At 43.8% G+C, this 16,806-nt stretch overlaps 1 protein-coding gene across 1 annotated transcript; it reads right to left on the reverse strand.

The window, feature by feature from the left end:
- Positions 1-413: 413 nt before the first annotated feature.
- On the reverse strand, positions 414-16,756 carry LOC144178234 (carnosine N-methyltransferase). The gene is made up of 7 exons (XM_077705934.1): positions 16,608-16,756; positions 15,469-15,682; positions 13,340-13,488; positions 9,045-9,185; positions 7,530-7,708; positions 3,645-3,865; positions 414-2,305 (listed from the first exon to the last, which is right to left on the reverse strand). The coding sequence occupies exons 1-7, from the start codon at positions 16,715-16,717 to the stop codon at positions 2,147-2,149; spliced, it is 1,173 nt and encodes a 390-aa protein (XP_077562060.1). The 5' UTR covers positions 16,718-16,756; the 3' UTR covers positions 414-2,146.
- Positions 16,757-16,806: the final 50 nt, after the last annotated feature.

The raw sequence follows: 16,806 nt of genomic DNA on the forward strand, positions 1-16,806 counted from the left end.
CAAGCAAACGAATAACTGCGACGTATTCTTGACTTATGTCTGTGTAGCCCTGCCCATTTAGTTTTTTGTGCAAAAGTGCTGCTTAGCAACAAAAAACCACTTCAGGGCTGGCATCACACGTTGGTCCTCTTGGTTACAAAGTGAATGCCTTACCATTTTGGACTCTGACAGTGACACCGGATCTGAAATTTTCTTTCTTCCCCTCCCCTCCCCCCCCCCCCCCCCCCCCCGATTGTTTACCTATGATGTTGCTGGACATGTTATGCAGAGTCCATATTGTGAGACTCTGCCATGACAAGCTTGGAGAGATTTATACAGCGTACACCACTTCATTACAAAATTTCAAAAATTTTCACAATCACCAAAATTCTGAAATACCAGAACTTATATCAAATTGACAAATGCAACAGAACTGAAAACCTCATGGCCAACGTTTTATTTTACTGCCACAAATGTAGAGTAGCCAAGAACTGACACAGTTTACAACTAGGAGGAGTACGTGCATGTGTTACAGCATTGCAGGAGTCGTGCAATTATTTTTTTTCAAGTTTTTTTAAACACATTTTTCACCACATTAATGGAGCCTGAGTGAACAGTTGAGCATTGGCGAGGAATGGGCTAATTGCCTAGTCACTGCACCAAAGTTCTTTACAGGCCACCAAAAATTATTAAAGCTGAAAATGTTGCACCATAATTCCACTATACCAGCTCAAAGAAACAAAAAAACATTGTCATTACTGCACCACGCGATCACATAATGTATTTAGGCAGGTTTGGGAGACACGACTTCAGGCTTGTCCGATTTGTGCATGAGCAAGCAACGCTAACATATATTATTTGCTACAAGACATTCATTAGAAAGGACGCATGCGAAAGCAAGTTCATGGCACAGAGTTTGCCTACTGAAACCTTATGTGACCTTAATAAGGCAACTGTGGAAGGATTTACACAATGTAATAGCTATCTTCTGAGTTGTCTCCACGCGTTACCGAGAAGCTGTTTCCCTTCTTCGTGAATCCACCTTACAAGCTGCACTCTGCACCACATACACAGCTATATTGAAGAAATTAAGTAAGATGCAAAAGAAAAAATCGGGTTGAATTAGCCACACACAGGCGTTCATACAAACATGGCCGCAATGATGGGAAATGACTATGCAGCGCAATCTTGCAAGCTTTTCAGCCCTTCTTAGTAAGAGCAGAAGCTTGGCATTTCCTACAAAAAGACAGCTCAGAAATAGGTTTAAAATTAAAAGCACTCAAACAGTTTAGAAGGATTTCGGAGTGTTAATGGCCACAGTGAAGCCTTACAGATTAAAGCACACAAACAAAAGATGGCACTGTCAGCAAAACCTTTCCACAGGTGGTAGAGTTATAAATAACTTCTAACTGTTTACAAATGCAGTCAATAGTATACACCATTAGCAAGCACTAAATAGAGATATGGATTCGTAAACAGCCCTTTTTCACTTAAAACAGTAAGTTCAATCAAATAAAGTTGGATAAAAGTCTATTACTGTCATTGTTTTGAGGGGAAGGTAGCAAAGGAAACATAGAACTGATAATGATTGCTACAAATCATGTGTCAGGCTGAATTTGCAAGAGACGAAATCTAGGAACTATAGCCCCATGCAAAGTTCGTAAAAATGAGACACACTCACTGTGCCAAGACTGTAGCCATGCTGCTTTGCTATTTTGCATGTACCGTGAACCATTCCTACCCCAAAAAACTTAGTTTTGGTCAATGCTCACACATGCACACTATGCTCATACAGACAACAAGAAAAGTGCAAAAAGAAAAAGAAATATTGCACAAAGTTTCGATCATTCAATCCGCCACGCTGCATCACCGTTATGGTTCATGCGTCAACCTATATGTAAATCGTGCAAGACCAGCCTAACAAATCAGTGAATGCAGAACGTAAGCTACAGATTTCCAACAGTTCTACAAGTTATATCATTGAGCGCGTCACTCATACCATTCATTCACAAATAATACCCATGATAGCAAGCCTTCGCACCTGAGTAAATCAGCCAACAATGCGTCGCTAGGCAAAAATAATTGTCAACTTTTACGTCAGCTTCACACTTTTGTCAACAATTTGCGAAATTTCTAAGGACTACAGGTGATGTTCCTAGTAGCTGAATCAGGAGCCGTCACCACCACTGACGTTGCTAGGATCTGCATTTTCGCTAGGGGGGCACTCCAGCGGTTTTTGGCACACGAAGAACACACTGCGGTACTCGTACCGCATCATCGAGCGAGGGTTCTGCGTGTATGGGGTCGGCAGTCCAGTCTCTTCTTTCTGAAAGAAACAATTAAGCGAGAGAGAGAAATCTGAGGCGGGTCTAGAAGGAAACTGCAGACTTTGATACGACAAACAGTTGCTTCCTGGCAAAGCACGTCGCACCGACTTGTGCACATTAGACACCAGAAATAAACATTCCATCTCTGTTCTACAGCACTGAAAAATTTAGCAAATGGCACAAACATAAAGAATTTGACCGTGAAGCGCAAAATCTTGCAAAGTGAGTGACCATCACTCAATTGAGCCGCTTACACGGCTCATCTGTCTGCACGGACCTGGCTAAACAATCGCATTTTGCTGCTTACAGAAGGGAGGGAACGCAGTTAAACTTTTGATGCTCAATGGACAGGTTACTGCCAAACTTCTTTCCTCTTTTTCGCTGCTTTGTAAATTTGAGATAAACCGAACAGTGTAAATATAAACGTTTGAAGGGGAGGAAAAATATTGTTGTTTTCTAGTATGTAGTGTTCTTTGCAGAAGGTTTTGTATCCTGAAAGCCACACGGCATTGTGATGCTTGTTATTGCAACAGATGGCCAAAGTTTGGCATTCAGTTCATGGCTATAGAACACAAAGAATAAAATCAGCTTTCTCCTCTACTGAAGTGCACAAATATCTATAGAGCAGGTGACTGGGCCTGGAAACTGGCATGGCATGGCAACACACCACACTGCCTCCAATGGACAGTTTTACAGTTTCCTGCTCCTTTTCCCATCACATTTATTTTATCTGGCTACGGAGTAGAGACCAGCTTCACATACTAATATGCTCTTTTTTGTTTATGTTCTGGCATCAATGGCTAGCAGAAGCTTTCCCAATGTGTGCAATGTAACCTCTGCCTGACCGCTTTGGTCTAGGGCCCCTACTTTTGGAATCACAAAACATATTTCCCGCTGCTGACGCTTGCTGCATTTTGTCACTGAGCCATGACACAATAAAAAGGCAAGCTAGTGCTGCACCAAGTATTCATACGACCATCGGTGAACCTGTGAGTGGAAGAGCACCATAAATGTCCCAGCAGTTTCCTCGGCGCTGTAAACGTATTTAGGGCTGCAAAGCTTTTTCCTTTTGTGCAAGCTGATCGCGGCAAGAGCCCGCACACACCGGGGATGGGCTGGCAACCATCTCACAAAACAATCTTCTATACAAGTCATATCTGACCTTACGACTTGTGAATTTTTATTTTATGCAGCAACACAAGTATGGCAATCAAACTGTACATTCTGTTCCATCACCAGTTCCTGCAGTGCACCCAAATTACCCACCGTCCGCTCTGATTTAGGGCATAGCACCATCACCAAGGCTCTATGTGCGAGAGTGAGAGGAGGAGAACGAACCAGGAAGACAAAGCCCATGGTGAGAATGATGTGGCGCACATCTTCATAGCTGGGCTCAATGGAGTCCTCGTTGGGCAGGTCGGCATAGTGGTAGAGCAGCGGGCCCAAGTTGATCCAGAGGCCACCCGGCCGCAGGCATTTTGCTATCGTCTCGATGTAGAGCACCACATTCGGTGCTGTGTCCAGGAAAAAACACGTCGCCACGCAGTCCCACTGCTCCGCTGCAATTAAGCGCACAAAGAGCAGGCTTATTCACCTCGGTAACATGACTGTCTGCGGCATAAATCACGTGAGGGCCCCCATTCATGTCATATTCCTCGGGTACAGACTCGCTTGAGCTAGAAGGCAAATTAGGAAGAGCTGAAATCTTAGCAGCAATAAAAAAAAAAAATTTAGGACCCGACAAAACAGACCAGCTTCAATTATTAGCACCCAGAAAGAAGGCGGGTGTTCTCAAAATTGAAACACCTAGTCTTGCAGCTGTTTAGAGGCAAAATTCAGACACAAAGGAGTATGCTGGCACAGGCCACGAAGTTTTGAATATATACTAAGTGCGTTTGACTGCGGGAGGAAGGGGTGTAGTACATAGGTCAGCACAACGGCTGTAAAGGCAAAGAATTATGTGCGCTTTTCTTACCTCATGACAACACAGAAAAACTGACAGCAGATCATGAGTGTCTTAGCACAAAGAGCATCACTGGCACCCTCACTGAGCAATTCTCTGTGGGTGCTAGCCACCTGCAGCAGCCTTGCTCACCCATGGAAGGACGCCACCACCACATTACGTCCTCACCACAATTAAGCACCCGCCTGAAGCTTGAATCGGCCGCAGCAATCACAGAAGTGTAGAACGGAGGAGCTGTGCCAGTAGGCTTGCCGACACTGATACCGCGGCGAAAAAGGAAAGAATACATTCCTTAAATGCGTTGCGCCTGCACAGTGCAGTTCGTTCTTTTGCCATCAGTGGTCGCACCTATGGGTCACTGTTTTTAGTCACCGCTGATGACGGATGCGTTGGCCACGCAGGGTGGCTGACATTCAGTGGCCACAGAGAAAGCACTTAGTCATTGGACAGTGAGACTCCAGCATTGCAAGACTCATTAAAAGAGCTCCCTTGGAGCAAAGCTACAAAAGCGAAGCGTGATGTGTATGTCAAGAGAGCGCCAGTCACCGGCAACTGTGGTCGAAAGAGCCATTAATTGTGCTTTTCGTATGGTGGGTGTGTCCTTCTGTATCACAGCCAAGTCCTGCTCCAACTCTTTGAGCTAATTTTCAGTGCTTAGAGAGCATGAATAGTGCATGCAGCAGCTTCGTCCCCAAACCCTTTTTCAACAATGAAGTCACGTTATTGTGTCCTACATATCATGACATAAGCACAGATTCCTCTGAAACTTCTTTATGTTGCACTTCTCAATTCAGCCTGTTATTGACACCAAAACTGTTGTACGGAACCACAATGCCCCAACCATATGCTGACACTGCACGAAGAGTTGCCGCAGAAGATTGTCACTGTCCATGATAACTCGATTCTGGGTGCAAAGAAAAAAGCAGAGAAAGGAACGAAAGCAAGAAGGTCATAAGGACCCGACCTGAGATGAAGAGGCCCCTGAACACACCACTCACCATAGCCTAACAATGGCACTGGAAAAAAAGTAGTTGCTGTAGACTGTGGTAAGAATGTGGCCCTCCATTACTGTTTAAGGACACGGAGTCAGTAGAGATTATAAAAACACGCAGGGTGTCTTTTTGTTCGCTCCTCCTTAGTATTCCTGAAAAACTTCTTGTTGCACTTCTAATTTTGCACTGCCACCCTCTTTGTTGCACTCTTACACCCTCTTTAACCACCTTTCTTGTCACATCGAACTCCTCGTCAAACTAATCGTCCCCCTCGCAAGTCTCCTCACCACTCTGAATTTTTTTGGCACAATCAAAGATTTTCTTCATCAAACGCTGTCAAAAGAGAGCCATTAATTTAAAGTGGCTCTTGCAGGGAATTTTTACAGGAATGTAGGTATGAGTCAGGATTCCCTGTGGCCCAACATTTCTCAGCAACTAAGAGTGCCACGTTAGCTATGCCCTGCCACAATTATTTGCTTGAAACCATGCTGGGTAGTAACCTTTTATGTAACCTTAAATATAACTGATATAAATATAAGTATTATGTAATATATAATATTTATATAATATAATATAATATAATATTTATAAATATAATATAAAATATAACTTTGTTCAGTTTGAAAGAACTAGCCTTTGGTAACTCACTAAGATCCATTGCAGCCACAAAAAAAAATGTTTTTTTCACCAAGAAAATACAAGAAATATTGAAAAACTCTCAGATTTCCCCCTACAGTGACGTAATACGGGCAGGAGGGGTGTACTATGGGCCAGCATGAAAAAATTGATTTATATATTGATTGATTGATTGATAGATTGATTGTAGGGTTTAATGCGCCGACGCAAAGCAGACAATTAGGCGCAGTGTAGTGGAGGGCTCCGTATTAATTTTGACCAGCTGGTGATCTTTAACGTGCACCGAAATCTCGTACACACAGGCATTTCTGCTTTTCGCCTCCATCAGAAAAGCGGCCGCCGCAGCCGGGAAGCACTAAAAGAACTTATCGGCGGGTTAACTGCACATTCGCATTCAAGTGACATGATCAAATGAAAATACAGGCCCCACTATCATCATCCAGTCACGTTTCTTGGCGGGGGCTTAGGTCAATCGCACAAACGAGATTATGTGATGTCAGAGAAAGTTCACCTGAAAGTGGCTGGGGAGTCACATGTTTTCTCAAGTATCTCAAATATTCTTTCGAAGTTTGCAATAAAATTGGTATCATTGTTACTTGGACAAATCAGTCTTGTTAACCCTTTCGCGACCGCACCGTAGGCCATCGTTCACGAGTGAACCATGATTTTTAAACGTCCCGCAAAAACTAAACATGGCGCTATTCAGACAACTGACGCCATATGGCGTGTTCATTGGAAACGCCTTTTTCAGTTTCGGTGCCGTTTGCTTACATTTCGTGTGGGTAGATGGAGTCGCGAGTGAAACTTGAACCCAAGGTAGCAGCGAGTTGAGCGAAAATGGCGTCCTGTTTCGCCGCGCGTTCCGCAAAGGCGGACCGTTGTTGCAGGGACTTTGGCCACTGCGGCTGCTGATTTTTTTTTGCATCAGCGGCAGTGATGACTCAGCAACGATGTGGATTCTTCAGATTTTAGTGCTGATGAAGACTCTCCCATTCAACAGCCTCAGACTTCAGCAGAGAAGGTTTGTTTTTGACTTTGCGCTGTATTTATAAACAAAACGTGCGTAATATCTGATGACTGCGGTATTACTTTCATGCGTAGGGTCTGGAAAACATGCGGCGGGGATATTTTGCCAAATGCACCGCGTCGTATCGCGTTATCACCTTCAAACAGCCTGGCGCTCGTGTAAAATTAGCGCTGCAGAGTCACCTGTACTTCTTCTCAAGAGCGCTGAATTCTTTCTTTCTGGTTTTTTACTGCTGCAGTGATAAGGATTCTGTGTGAGAACACAAACAGGCATGCTTGGATGTAAATTTTAAAGAGACCTCCTGACTCTCGAGTGGCTTCACGGAGTGGCACAGCCGTTAGGGCCATTAGGTTGGTGGACCCACAAAAATACTGCTTGGTGTACAGCGTTGATGTATATATTTAATCATAGCTTAGGAACATAGAAACATTCATGTATCTCACAATCCCTAAAATAATTTTTAGGCTCAGTAAAATTGCCTATTTGTGTTTTGCCGGCCAGTTTTCCGTGTTCACGAAAGAGTTAATGAACCAAACTTGTATTTTGTCATCACAGCCCCTCTAACCCAAAGTGAAGAGGAACAAGGGGTCGCAAAGTGCACGCACGCTGCGAGCTGTACACCTCGACGAAGTTCCCCGCCGCCATGGAGAACTGCGCCTCGGGGGGCACCTCGCTGGGGTTGGCATCCGGGAAACTGGCCACCTGGATCTGGTCAGCCGACGACATGTGGTTGTAGTACTGGTGCACCCAGGGATACACGCTGTACAGGTCGGTGCCCTTGCAGCTGCAACAGGCACGTGCAGCATTAGCACAAGGTCCTGTTCGGACATCCCGGGCATTGCTGGAGAGCCACAAGAGGGTCCAACGGAGCTTTCCTTCCTAAGACCAAACTTTGCAGTGTGCACAAATCATTTGAACATCTGGGAAACCTTTCTCTGGCCCCCAAATTTAGTGGTACATGCAGTGATCAGCAAAGCAATTACGCAGCAATCCAGGTATGTCGTCATAAAGTGCAATGAAAAACTATTGGTGCATGGCATGCAACTACAAAACTCACAGACGGAATTTTGCTAAAAATTTGTCACCGTGTAGGACAGGACATGAGAGGGACACCACAGCACAAAGCCAAGGTGAAAATTTTGGGCAGGCTACTAGAACTGACAACTGTTGTTACATACAGTTCAATCACACTTATAATGAATTCAATGAGCCAATTAGCGCCACAGGTGTTTAGCGAACAAGCAGTGCTGTGCAGCTATATACTTGAAAGTCAAAACAATTCGCTACTAGTGTTTGCCATTAAATCTGATTTCGCTCAGACAGCAGCTTTATGGCTCAAAGTGAAACTTACAAGTAATAGTACGCACTATAAACATTCTAGTGGTGGTAGTAGTGGGTCTTGCCCGTAATGGACACTTCTTGAGCCAGCTACCTTTTGGTATACTTACGGTGGCCTTTTCCTTCATACAGCACTATGGGGTCATGTCATGAACAGGACAAAGTTGGTTAAAAAGGCATGGGCAGGAAAATGCAGGTTACACAACCATTTACACTGCTGGTCTAAAGGCAGCTGTCCTTATAAAGAATTGGCCGACATTTGGTCTATCTTGATCCTCCCGGTTCCACATCATCTGGCAGGGCACGTATTGCTAGGTAGCAGCATTCTAGGCAGAGCGGCTTACTCTCACGGAGATGGCAGTAGTCTCAAGCAAAATGCCTGGAGAGCTGTTGTACTCGCTTCTCACTTTTAATGGGTCCAGAGGCACATTCTCAACATGGTCAATAAATTCACGCATCGTGAGGTTACCAGAAGTCATTCCCCAACATGCGCTAGATCGGGCTGGTCACTGCCTGAAGCCAGCACAGCATCAAAAATAATGTCGGAGAGAAGGATAGGAAGTTACCTTTTTGAATATGTGGTAGCACTTTTGATATTATTAATCCCATTTAAACGTTCTCGTTGCAGGGGGACTATGCTGCACAGGGCCCTCCACATCATTGGCGGAGGGTGCTTTAGGGCCCATCTAATGCCCCTGAGCGAAGACGCAACAAAACGTGTCGGCACAGAGTGTGCCTCAGCTAGAATGTCCCAAGCTAAACACCACAAAACGGGTACCCACCGGTTGAGGATGAAGTTGGAAGCGAACAGCATGAAGAGGCTGAACTCGTTGCCCTGGCAGCAGAAGCCTTGCCGGGCAATCTCGAAGGCAAGTCTCCCTAGGCCTGCACCAGGTACCAGAATGTGGATGCTGCTCGGATCTCTGCAAGGCAGATACAGCCACCGTCAGCTTTCACGATGGTTGCAGCAAAGTTTGATTACCAAAGTTTGATTACTTGATTATCATGATTACCGAAAACAACACTAATATACAGCCAAGTACAACTGCAAAGTTCGACTGCCTATGCTTTGTTTAAATGGGAGTTCTGCTTGCGCAAGTGAAGCATGATGGTTTAGGTTTTAGCAAAGCACTACCTTGACTATGTGCATTTCAAGACATGCACACTGGTATAATGACTCGAGAAACGGTCCAACAGACATCTCTAGAGGCTATTTCTGCAGGTTTTAAAGCTGTTCGATTTGCAGTGGTCTACATTTCAGCAGCTTAGGGCATAAAAAAATGCACCATAGAAAAATAAATGTCTCAAATTTCCTCCTAGTAGCAGCGCAAACAACACAAGACAAAGGAAGAAGGGCACACAGTGCTGACTAACAACTTATTTTTATTGCTTACGCCATCGGTTTTTATACGCACCTAGACAAAAACAAAAAAAAAGAAAAAAAAAAGAAGGAAACACTAATTCACATGTTCACCTGCAACATTAGTGCCTCTTCTTCTTTTTTTTCTTTGTCTAGGTGTTGATAAAAACACTGGCATAAGCAATAAAAATAAGTTGTTAGTCTGCACTGCGTGCCCTCTTCTTCTTTTTTTTTTTTTTGTCTCAAGTTGTCTGCACTGTTGCTGGGGATAATGTACCAACTCACCCAATCGTGCGTTCTAGCTCAATTTCAAAATGCTATCATTATGTGAGGGTTGACTGGACATGTGGTGCGGAGGGCTGCAAACATGTGGCCACTTGAGCAAAAGAAAGGTTATCGAAAGATAGAGGGGAAATAAGTGCAGACAGAGAACTTGGTAGAGGAATGAATTAAGAAAATTTGGTGGCAAAGAATGGATTCAGAAGGCAGGGGACAGGAGCCGTAGGACATCCATGGAAGAGGCCTTTGTCCTGAAGTGAAGGTCACACGGGGTTGATGATGATTTATATGGGGTTCAAACAATTGGCTCGTGCATGTTCCAATTACATTAGCATCCATTATACAGCCACTGCATACCAATCTTTCTATCTTTAAAAAGGGGGCTGGATATACCGAAGTTATTTCTTTCATTTCATTTTATTACCTGAAAGACCCCATCGGAGGGGTATAACATAAGGAGCGGGCATATATTACAGAAAAAATTTGGAGCCATATTTTAACACAATGCAAGTTGACACACATTTTGTTACCGTGCAAGGCATTTTGTTGCAGTGTTCAATAATGTGAAAGGGTAGGTTATGGTGGTGATTTTGTTAGAAAGGCCGTTCTGGTAACTTGCTGTGAGGAAAAAATTAAAGCCGTTCCACTCAATGTGAAAGCTGTCGGAAGTGCAGAGCAATGTTTTGCCATAATGGGCTGTGGCGCCGTTATCCGCTCACTGCTACCACCCATCACACTCTTCACCGCCCTGTGTCATTCCTCTCCTCATGAATTCAATGGAGGCTTGTCCAACGCATTCAAATTCCCGCCTTCGCAGTGCTTGTGCGCCCCCTGCCTGAAACTGCGGCAGCAGGAGTTCTGTTCTTTTTGTGCTTGCTTTTCCTCCCACACATGCCGGTGTTGCACTGCCACTTTTTTTCTCTTACTATCGTAAAAACAAACCCACTAAGCGTTCCTAACTATAAATGAACGCAGGCACTGCCGGTTAATTACGTATTTTCTGCCTCAAATGTACCAGCAGTTTTCTTTGCGCTAAACAATGGGGAGATGTATGACAAGCACCAGTGGTTCACGAGTTTTGAACGCTTATGACTACATAAACCGCTTGGCTTTCGAAACCTCTGTGGGAAGCCACGATGACAGCCGCTTCGACGGAACACCGTTAGGCTCTACTTGGGTTCAGCGAGCGAGCTACAACGACAAGGCGCAGCCCTAAAGTGCTCTGCACTTGAAAGAGTGAGGATGAAAATGTGACAGTGCATGTACGCGGGCGCCCAACTTGTTGCAGGTGACCAGTTCGACTGGAGATGTGTGCAGGGGAAAGAATGTATGGTGGTTTCCTGAGTGGGCTGAAACAGAACTTGTAGAAAAGCAAAGACTAGCAATGCAGCAATGGAATGTAAGTAATGACAGCTTGATTCTGATTTCATTGCCGATACGCTGGCATCATAGGAGTATTTGGAATAATAAATCTTGTAGCCCAATTTTGAAGCGATTCGAGTTTATTGATGAGGTATACTTGATGCAGGTTCGAAATGGAGGATGCGTATTCTAATTCATGAAATTAGAAGCAGATGAAATCAAGCAGATGAAATTATGTTAGCAATGCGCATTGCCCAGGTTAGATGACTACAAAGGGTTACTCCAAGATATTTGTAGGAAGGAACTAGTCCTGGGTTGGTGCCAGCAATTCGGTACGAGAAAGCAAGTGGATTTCTACGGCGGTGGAAAGAGGCGGCTTTACAATGGTTAGGGTTCAGTTCCATTAGCCAAGGGGTGCACCATTTTTGCACCCTTCGCAGGTCATTTTGTGATGATGATTGGGTTTTTACGGTGCAAGGCAGAATAAGGGCAAAGAGCGCCAAGGGAACAGGTCATTTTGTATCGACGTGTTATCAGAAGGGCTGGTAATTTTACGATAAATTACGCAATTGTCTGCAAACATACAGATGTTATTTATAAGATACATGCATTGGTAGGTCATTAATGTAAATCGGAAACACAAGTGGACCAAGGACAGATCCTTGAGGGACACTTGAAGTTATGGGGGTATAGTTAGGTATTGGATCGTTGACAAAGACTGATCATGAGCGGTTACTCGTTACTCAAGAATTATTCAATCCATGCTAAGATATCAGCATTTGGATGTAATGCAGCAAGTTTCATTAGTAGGTGCACACTGATGGGAACTTTAGCAAAAGCTTTTGCAAAATCTAGAAAGATGGTGTCAGTCTGGAAGTTGGAGTCAACTTTTACATGCAGGTCATGAAAAACATAGCTAGCTGCATTTTGCACAAAAAAAACCTTTCCTGAAGCCATGCTGCCCTGAGTGAAAAAAAATGGTTAGAATCAAGGAAGTTCATGATGTGTGTGGATGATATGTTCAAGGATTCTGCAGGGTACGCTGGTTAATGAAATTGGCTGATAATTTAATGAGAAGTGTTTGTTACCCAATTTATGGACTGGAACGACCTTTCTGTGTTTCCAGTCTGGAGGCAGCATGCCTGTTGGTAATGACTGTGAGAATAGTCGACACAGATAGGCTGCACAAATATGCTTAGTGTATTTTAGTGGGTTTGACGTAATGTCGCCCACACAAGCAGCCGATGAAAGTTTGATATTGTATGTAAGGGATAAAATATCGGATGGAAAAAATGTAATTGGTGACATGGTACTTTCAAAGTTCGCGTGGAGAATAGAAAAAGACAGTGCAGTTTCTTGAGTAAAAACTGACGCAAAAGTGGCATTAAACACGTGGGCACATTCGACGTTGGTCAGGGCCTCACCCGAGTCATTCATTAGGGTACTAATGCACATGTCCTGTGGGTTTAGGACTTGCCAGCATTTTTTGGGGTTGTTCTTGAGCATGTCTGGCACGTCAGACTGAAAGAATGAGTGCTTAGCCTGGCGCATGGCTTCCAGGTAAGCATTTTTGGCAGAACTGCATTCAACAAAGCTGCATTGAATGCAGCTGTGTTGCTGTTGCACATTTAGCAGTTTCGACACACAACACTGTTTTCTTAGTTAGCGACATACAGCCTTTAGAGACAAACACCATAAACAACTTTTTACTAGAGAACATTGAGACGTGCCCCTTATGCAAGTTTCATAACTTCCGCAAAAAAAAAAAAAAAAGTTTCCCATTGTCGTGCTATAGTACAGAGGTTATTTGAAAAAAACTATCTCTAAACCTTAGGGAGTGGGCAGCATCCTTGCTATTTAATGGTCCAACTTAGAAAAGAAGATGCATAATCACTTCTTTACCACCTCTACAAAAATCATAATAAGCAGCAGTTGTTTTACTAATAGCAAAACAGCATGAAAATAAAATGGCCTGAACAGTGTAAGTATCACCCCATTGTTTGCACAGTGATTTTGTGATGAGCCCCATTCCTCCAGCGCTAAGCAGCCAGCAAAAGCCGCTTTGAGCACACTCACATTTTCTCCAGAGGGTAGTGTTCCGCAATAGCATCCAGGATTGGTTGAAAGCACGCTTTCCGCTCCTCTGCGCCTTCCGAGCTCCACTCCCGAACAAACTGCTTCAGCACACCTTGCACTTTGTCCATGTCCAGCGACGTGGCTTGAATCTGTATACAAAAAAAAAAAAAAAAAAAAATAAACCTCAATAACAACTGATGTTATGGTACTTCTTGCCAGCCCTCATTTGTGTCCCCCATCTGGCTTCAACATTCCACTCCCTCCCAATGTTTTGTCTCATTTTTGCCAGAAGGTCTGCCCCTTTAATTTGGTATACATTTGGTGCCAACCAGGATAACATTTTTTTTTGTTTAATTAGTTTGTTTATTAAATATACAATCTGCCTACATTCAGGACCAAGGTAGGAGCGGCAAAAACAGCCCTGTAAAGTGAGCATATTGCAACATCGACTCTCGACTATGTCAAACATTGGCATTTTTCCAATGTTTTCTCCAGAATAGCGGAATCATTGTGAAGAGAAAGAGTTTTCGCAGTCATGGGATATATGGCACAGCAAAAACAATTATTCAACAAAAGCGCATACACAGAGTGCTCAAGCAGTTACTTGCGGTGTGTTCCATTCTTGCTGGTTTTTATTAGAGCAAAGTTTGGCTGTAATGCCCCTATAAATTATATTTGGAGTATGCAGGCACAGGGAAATGTGTTACAATAGTGAAACCTCAAATTGTTTCCTACTGCAGCAGTATGAAGGGGGAGCCAAAGGTTAGGAGAATCTTTTCCACGGAGGCAGGAGGGCCATTAGTAACCTCGTTTGCTGCTGGGCCAAGTGGCGTAGGAGTGTTCGTCAGATCAGTGTGTCATTTTCTTCTGCCCCTATCACTGTCTTTGTCAATTTTGTGATGGTGGATGTGAAAGAGCATTATGTGTGCATAAAATTATGCCTCCTACTGGGAGAAAAAAATCCGCCGAAACAGCATTAGCATTTTCAAAAAAAGGATGCTTGAACCAACCAAGGGTTTATAAAAGATTTTCTCGGTTTAAACCTGCTCAACGTTTTAGGACCTTCTGCAACCTGGGCACTTATCAATAAACACACAGAACTGATGAAAACATCCCAAAAAATTCATAACAGAATGTTTGATATTTTAACAGCTGGCGCTTATGAAGCACTGACTGCAATTTTTTGAGGGCAAGGTATTCGTTTAGTATTTTAACTGTTGACAGTTACAAGGCATTGACTGAAATTTCTTGAGGTCAAAGTATTTGTATGACATCTCAACAACTCACATTTACAAAGCACTGACTGTAATTTCTTAAAGTCAGAGTATTCTAGCAAGAAGTTTCACGGGAAAGCAAGACACTGCCAAATTAATTACTTGTTTACCGTTTGAGGATTACAGAACCGACTGTTTGGATGCTTGCCACGAACTCAAGGATAACTTGTAAAACTGACCAAGACTTTTTGCCCACAGTTTCTCACAGAAGACGAATCGTGATGCTCGTACAACCCAAGACCAAGAAGTAATGAGGTCACTAGAAAAGTGCATAAATCTCTGACATTGAAAAAGGCAAGACAAGTAAAATCAAATGTGATGGTAACCTTAATCTTTCTTTTGCGGCATGAAGGGAATTTTCATTTCTAATTCATACTACAAAGTAAGATGGTTGACGAGTTTCCTTACTTGGAAGCGATTAATCTAATGCTGCTAGAAAAAGATGCCCGATCTGATGAACTCCAGCTCACGCACCCTGACAACACTCCCGCCCCAACAGCACACAGCATGCATTAGTTTCTTGCTGAAAATGGGATGACAATGACTGGCCACCTTTTCTATTTCCCAGCTGTAGGCCACTGCGACCTGGGTTTCCATTTCCAAAAGTTGAGAAGGTACGTTCAAGAAAGTCATTTTTGGGATGTGTGAGCAGTTAAGATTAAAACGACCGGGCCAGTGAAAGCATTCACTTTGCGAGGAGCTGCATCCTACAATTCGCACTCAACAGAAGTCTCAATCCTTTGTTTCAGAGCATCTACATGTCTAGAAGACACGTGTCTCCTTCATGAAACTTGCCAACCCGATTCTCCATTTCCGCGAAGCATCATGATCAGAGCAGTACGTCATGCGGCTGACCTGGTTGGTTGGTTTCACGTCTTCACTGTGGTCGGCGTTCTCAAACATGTGAGCAATGTTGGCAACCACCAACTTGAGAATGTCATAATTGTGGTCAATAGCTGCTCGGACCTTGTCCAGGTGCTGCCTGTAGCCAGTGAGCATGAGCTGGTGGGAGGCTGGCAAGGTGGACACATACTTCACCACCTTCGACAAGCGGCGCAGCGAGTAACTCCTGCAACAAACATTTTCACACAGGCTCAACAGCATTCTAGCAGGAAAGGCCACAGAGGTTCTAGCAGACGAGAAAACCAGTAATTTAGGCCAGTGTTAGGCAGCCGTTCTGTTGCAATACGAGTACTTAGCGATTTATTACATCCAATTCAAATGTGGCTGTCAATCGCTGCTTATTGTTGGCCAGACACTATACGGAGAGTTCATCCTTATGAATAAATCGTAAAAAACATATGTCTGCCTGACCGAATAAGCTCCGCCTGGGACACGTGAACTGAGCAAAGGTGATAGTTGCTGCTTTCCTGCGAGCTAGCTGTTTGAGACTGTAGGTGTTTAAAAAAAATGTCAGCCTAATTCAACTACAACTGATTGGCATTTTACACGTACTGACGTTCACGTAAAGCACTTGTCGCTAATGCATTTTACACGGCCTCGGCGAACATTTCCACGGCACGTTTCGAGCTTTCTTTCTACGGCATGCATTCTAATAGCCGAGGCAAGAACCAACCGAGTTGGGAAGATAATTTAAGTGGGACATTCGCCAAGGGCCACAGTACGTCTGACTGATCTGCCACCGAGCACCGTTAGTTGGGCATAGCAATGAACATTTTATGGGTTACGGAGCATGTCAGAAGTAATGCAGCAAACGCTGGGGTGCCTTTTCTGCCTGTCGCACAGCGGTTAAGCCAAATTCGAAGGCCAAGATTGCTTAGGAGAAGTGTTGGCTGGCACTCGGAAGCGTCATTTATATCTACCCTCTTTTTAGTCAAATATTTGGCATTTACCGCCTCTATCAAGTGAATTAAATGAGTGCCGGCTTTACAACCCGATCAGGATGTGGCAGAAATGTAACGAGTCTTTTATTTGTGGGTCATCCCTGGATTCTTTTTGCAAACAAACATAAGAAGGCAGTTCTGAAGCATTACCTATAACACCTAAAAGCGTTCACAATTCTCTGAAAATGCTTTCGCTCTTCAGGATCATCCACCACACTGTATTCGCCACTGCCGTTTCCGGCCATCTTGGTTTTATCCATGGTGTTTTGTCGTATTGTTTTTTCACGACCGGCTTCAAGCCACTTCACCTTGCCACTTCAAGCTGACTGTGAGATAGTGCTCGATTATT

This window comes from Haemaphysalis longicornis, unplaced genomic scaffold (genome assembly GCF_048455015.1).
Source record: "Haemaphysalis longicornis isolate Haplotype H1 unplaced genomic scaffold, Haemaphysalis longicornis Haplotype H1 scaffold_4, whole genome shotgun sequence".
In the NCBI taxonomy this organism is placed as follows: domain Eukaryota; kingdom Metazoa; phylum Arthropoda; class Arachnida; order Ixodida; family Ixodidae; genus Haemaphysalis; species Haemaphysalis longicornis.